Source organism: Pygoscelis adeliae, unplaced genomic scaffold (genome assembly GCF_000699105.1).
Source record: "Pygoscelis adeliae isolate BGI_AS28 unplaced genomic scaffold, ASM69910v1 Scaffold31, whole genome shotgun sequence".
Classification (NCBI taxonomy): domain Eukaryota; kingdom Metazoa; phylum Chordata; class Aves; order Sphenisciformes; family Spheniscidae; genus Pygoscelis; species Pygoscelis adeliae.
The window spans coordinates 6,029,418-6,035,417 of NW_008824233.1; the positions used below are offsets into that span (position 1 = coordinate 6,029,418).

At 41.5% G+C, this 6,000-nt stretch overlaps 1 protein-coding gene across 3 annotated transcripts in view; it reads left to right on the forward strand.

Moving 5' to 3' along the window:
• Window positions 1-6,000, forward strand: part of JADE1 (jade family PHD finger 1) — a 37,992-nt gene that overhangs the window by 22,507 nt on the left and 9,485 nt on the right. For all 3 annotated transcript variants that reach the window (XM_009334934.1, XM_009334935.1, XM_009334936.1), the window contains 3 exons: window positions 1,003-1,214; window positions 2,670-2,837; window positions 3,448-3,564. In XM_009334934.1, coding sequence (XP_009333209.1) covers window positions 1,003-1,214; window positions 2,670-2,837; window positions 3,448-3,564 — 497 coding nt within the window. The remainder of the gene's footprint in view (window positions 1-1,002; window positions 1,215-2,669; window positions 2,838-3,447; window positions 3,565-6,000) is intronic.

The window sequence follows — 6,000 nt, forward strand, 5'->3', positions numbered from 1 at the left end:
AGTATATGGAAATTCTTGTGCTAAACTGACTTTGCAAGAGGAAAACGATTGTTTGCAGTAGCATAGCTTGCTTGGTTTCACAGGTGTTTGTGTGGCATGATTTTGTGGTAAAGGTTGGTGCAGTACCAACTTGGAAGTATTACAGCCAGCTCATTGTCACGGCAAGTGAGAGATGGAAGCCAGAGGGGGAAGCACTGTGCTCTTTTTTGGTATTTTTCTGGCTGCTTCTATTATAGATAATTTTTTCAGGTCTATAATAGTAATTGAATATAATTAACAAATTTGAATTATAGAATACTATAATGTAATCAGCCTGAAGCTGTGGTGTCATGAGCAATCTTCTGATGGATGCTGTTTGAAAAGACCAAATCCCAGATTAGATGTTGCATTTATTTATTGTCCCAGATTTGATGTTGCATTTATTACACCCATGTTTTTCACTTTTTAAAACAAACTAATTTATTGGTGTAGCAGGGCCTGATGAAGACCTCAGTTGGGGTTGCACCCTATTGGGTTGGAACTTGTAAAAAACCAAGAACTGTCATTAGAAAGTTGCCGCAAGTATCACAGCAGATTTTGTCACCGATTTCCCCCCTCTAGCCCCATCACCTTTGGTTCAAAACACTCTCAAATCTTTCACCAGAGAGTCAACATCTGGGTTGCAAAATTGAAGCAAAAGCCATAGACAGTGCTGTCCCAGAAGGAAAAATGAGAACAAGACCAGGAAGCCAAAATCAGTTTATGAAAGTTTTTCCTCAGGATTTTGAAAGATTGGTTTGGATACTCCGCTTCCATTAGTTTAATACAGTTATAAGACTTCTTTGACTTTTTTTTTCTTTACAGTTTCCCTTGTTTATGCTGGAATAGGCATGATTGTCTAGGAATGACATGTATGTGGGGGGGTTGGCGTTATCTACTCAGCTGTTAAAAAAGAAGCTGGAGTTGTGTGTGGCGGTGGTTCTCGCTCTTTCCTTTAAATAAGTAACAACTCCTGTTTCCCAGGGATGCCCGAGCTGGACGAGTACACGATGGAAAGGGTCATAGAGGAGTTTGAACAACGATGCTATGATAACATGAATCATGCTATCGAGACGGAAGAAGGACTTGGGATTGAATATGATGAAGATGTTGTCTGTGACGTCTGTCAGTCTCCAGATGGAGAAGATGGCAACGAAATGGTGTTTTGTGACAAATGCAATATTTGTGTGCACCAGGTATGGCGGCCAGGGCACAGTGGGGGAGTGTAGGGGTGGTGACAGAAGCTGTTCCAAACCATTAAAGATAACAGGTTGGATTTTTTCCAGTGACAGACATTGATCTGTTAAGTTCTTGCGGAGTTCACCATTGAGCGGTGGGATGAATTCAGAAATCATGTAATTGAGAAGGAGAATTGTTACATGCAATTCTAGAAATGTCATGCTAAGAGGGTTAAAAGCGGTACTGTGTCTGTGTGGAGGAAGTTAGAAGGTGAGGAATAGCCTCCCCAAAACATACATGTGTGTATTGTTGTACATTCTCACCTGGTCACTTCTCTCGCTATATTCTTTTCCTCTCTTTCGGCACACTTCTGGGGCTAACACACCTTTAGTACCAGCAGCTTAGGCTCAGCAGAGAAGGGGAAAAAGAACTTTCAGGCAATCAGTAGGGACACAGGTAGGATTTATTATAGTTATTTTAATTTAATGGAGAACCTACTGACCTGAGCTGAGCTAATGAAGTACTATTATGTGCCACCTTTTTGTGACGGTTAAGAAGTCGTCTTAGCGTGAAAGAACAGATACAATTTTAGCGTATCTGTTTCCGTGGATGCTTCTTACTGTGGCAGATGCCTTCCCATCAGCCTGTCCTTCCTTCCCAGATTTAAGAAGTTCGCTTTGTCATTCAGTGTTTGGAAAACTGTGTTATCCGATGAGCAAGAATGGCATTTTCTTGCATGTGTTACTTAAATGCATTTGTACTAACGATAAAGAAATACGCCTATGACAGCTGTAAGGTACAAACGGCTATCTTGCAAGATACTCAGAGTAAAGTGGACGTTTTTAGACCTGTAGCGGTTCTCTGATCATATCAGATCTGGAACTTAAGAGGATTAAAACTGACAGTAATTTGGACGGAGGTCTCCATAAAGATGCAATCTTCTGGAAAAAAGTGATCTTAGTTGCTGTTCTGCACTTTTCCCTCTGAGTAAGAAGTAAACCCCAATGCCTAGTAATAAGATTGAGTATTGCACAGCAGGGCTCTTGAGTTTGTGGTTCTTGCCTTTTGAATTAGATACAGTCCGGTTCCTGTTAAGTGTAGTCTTTGCGATACTGAACTTCATCCTAGCTGACTGCTGGCAGGCTTGTCTGTCGGGAGTGCCCTTGCTCTTTGGGCTGGTAAACACATTCTTCATTTTCCCCATTGAAGTGGGCAGTGGTTTTTTGCATAACAGCTCGTCATGACTTCTCCTTTCACTGAAGGATCGTTTTGGGGAATGAATGGGTACCGTGGTTGGCTAAGTTTGTGAAAGCGACCCGAGATCCTCCGCGAGCTAATGTTTCTGTAGTGTTAGAAATTCCGTAAAGAGCATTTTGAGAGTTGTGAGAGGCTACATGTAAACAGCTAAAAAGTAACAGGAATGCATGTTGTTTCCTTTGTTTTCTTTCCCTTTTCTATAAACGGGAATCCAGGCATGTTATGGGATCCTGAAGGTGCCGGAAGGCAGCTGGCTGTGCAGGACCTGCGCGCTTGGCGTTCAGCCCAAGTGTTTGCTGTGTCCCAAGAAGGGCGGCGCCATGAAGCCGACCCGGAGTGGCACCAAGTGGGTCCATGTTAGCTGTGCTCTGTGGATTCCAGAGGTAGGTGCCAATCCTCTGGGAAGTTCAGGGCTGCAGTGATTCTGGGAGAGAAGAAATCTGTTAAAAACATTGTTCCACCTAGTGCGTGTTGCTACACTGAGTGTAGCGTATATACGGTACTTCTTAGGAAGACAGTATAAAAGACTTTCAATTAGATGTAAAGTCTGGCGGGATGAAGCATCATCTGTAAAGAAAGTAATATTACCTTTATCAACCAAAATTAGGCCTCAGAAACGTAGGCCTTTGCTGCTGGCAAAGCTCATTTAACAAGCACACAAAGTGCCGTTTTATTTTGTAAATGGAACATCAAAGGTGAATCGGGAAGGTTTGGATGCGACAGTGAGAATTCCTGTGGGTTCTCATAATCAAAATATTAATCCTGTACGATAATTTTAAATTGGAGGGCTTCACCTTGAAACTGCTTTGTTCAGGCAGTGAGGAACTCTTTTTTTAAAAAAGGAATTTTAATTTTTTTAGTTCCTTATAAACTGAGGAACTTGGAACATGCTAATTTTGCATATGCACACAAGGAATTTCATTTCTTTGATAAAACTGTTCCCCTTTTCAGTTAACAGCGTAATAGTCTGTTCTTTAACTTTTTTTCTCTTAGGTGAGCATTGGAAGCCCAGAAAAAATGGAGCCCATTACAAAGGTTTCTCACATTCCCAGCAGTAGATGGGCACTGGTGTGCAGCCTTTGCAATGAAAAAGTTGGAGCATCTATACAGGTAACGTAATTGCACAAATGTCCGTGCGTTTTGTCTTGTCAGCTTTTAGTAGATAAACAGAATGTGTATCTGCAGTAAACTACTTCGATTTCCTGTTTGTTACTATGGTCTTAATTGCACAGAAAGTGCTTTTGAATGTTACTGTGCTCTTGCTTTCCAGTAAAATTTTAATAATAGCCAGGTCATCCCATAAGACTTCCTAATTTGTAGATACGCTGATACGTTTATTAGTACACTGAAATAAAGCTTAAATGTTGTTGAGCAGAGGGGAGAAAAACTGTATTTCTGCGATATACCACATACAAAACCAAAGCTTGAATGCCGAAGGCTTCTGTGCTGAAACCTATCTGCTAGTTCCTATTTAGCAGCTTCTAAGACAAGTTGGATACCTCAGTGGGAGTTGAGTATTTCCTGTAATAATCTGAATTTTTAAGGTGCTGAGCATGCCCAGTTCTCAGTGAAGTCAGTGGAAGTGAACACCTTCACTTTGGTGATGAAGGTAGTTGTGGCTTTGAATTTCTACTTTTAGGTACTGCTTAACATTGGACTGTTTTGGCTGTAACTATTTTTTCTGTAACTTTTATTGTTGGTCCAGCTTTTAAGTTGCTGAGGAGAGTATCTGATATTTAATATTAGGCTTTTTGAGCAGTAGGAAAGAAACAGATTGTTCGACTCGTCTGTTCTGAGATTGAAGCAAGCCACAAGCTGAGGAAGTAAGCCCCATTTCCTCCACTGGTTGTGGGTAGATTCTGGAGCTCTTGGTGTTTCTGAGGGGGAAGAAACCTCCTGGATGTGAGTTTCCCAGTTCACGTTGCTGTAGAAGCAGTGCCACGTTACCGTTCTGACTTCTGGTCCTCACTTGAGCTCAGGGACGATCACTGCCCGAAACAGCAAGACGGGGCAGAATCAAAACAAATGTCTAGTCTTCATAGTTCCAAAAAGAATGATTTCCATATGCAATAGATAATTAAACTAGAAAGCCATTGTTTCATACCGACAACTCACGTTCTTGGGCCAGTGCCAATTTGTCTCATTGCGTATTTCTGAAATTCTCTCTGCAGTTTCAGTTGGATTTGGATTCAGCCTTTCTCACCGTAGCCTGTGAATTGTTGCTGTTAAATAACTGAATTGATCTGCACCAGAGCATTTCAGACTGGGCAGTGTGGTTTCACGTGCATATTTATACTGGGTTGTTGGCTGTAAAGCACTTGCAGATCCTTTACAGTGGAATATGGCTCAGAAATGTTAAATAATAATTTTTAGAACAATTTTAAAATCTAGAGAGATTGAGAAAACACATTACCAAGCCCCAAATTTTTGAAAGAGGAGATAGTTGGTTTCCTGAGACACGGGACAAAACTTTGATCTGCCTCACTCGAGAACAAATGATGAGAGCAAGGACAGGTGACCCACTTGGGGCAGTCTCGTGGTTGTGTAGAAAGAGACAATAAAAGGTAGCTTAGTATTATGGTAATGCTCTTCGCCTTCAAAGTGCTTCATATACTTCAGCAAAATGATCCTCAGAAAGCTCCCCGAGACCGACAGGAAGATGCTACTGTCTCATAAGAAGTAGAGCTCTTTCTATTTTGTGGCTAGCCTAATGTTACAGGATCCATGACGGTAAGACCAGCATGAAGACACAGAAATTTCAGTCCTACACTTTTTAAAATTAGGTTTTATCCATTTCCTTTTTTCCTCTGCTCTGAGTCACTTGATGAGGTTGCCAGCAAAAGTTGTAAAAGAGCAACGCAGCGGTAATTCCAGTGAAAATACCTGTCAGTCCGTTCCCATTTAAGGAATATATAAAATAGTAAATGTTAAGTAGAGAAAATAAATCTGTCCACAGCATGTAAGTTTGCAATCGTAATACCTCCTTGAAGAGCTGTCCCCTTCCTCTTGGCCGCTGTTACGTAGTTGAAACTGTTCTGTCCATTCTGCAGACCTGTTCTGAAGGGTAACTTACAGTGGTGTAAGTTGAACACTTGAGTATTTATGTATGTTAGTGTGCAGGGGAGGGGGGAGCGTCTCTCCATATTTCTTCTGATAGCACCTCTCCCCTTCTAGTGATGACACAGGATGCCATGCAGGCACGATGGCTGCCACTTCAGACATTTCTACGCTTGAAATTAGGAGGGGGAGACAAAAAGTTACAGTTTTGCCTGACATTTTATAGGAGTTGTGTAAATCTTGGTATCATTAAAGCTAGCAGTGAGAAATATTTAGATTTGTGCTGTGAAATTTTATACAGCAGAGAAGAACATTATACGAAGCCACTGCAATAGAGAGGAAGTAGCATTAACTGGATGAACTGAGAGAGAGAGACATCCTCCAGAGTTGTTACGAGATGTGCACAGCAATTAGAAAAGGCGGCAGCTGGAAGCATGCATCAGGCTGGGCGGAGAGCAGCTGCAATAAGCTGGGAAAAACGAGACTGCA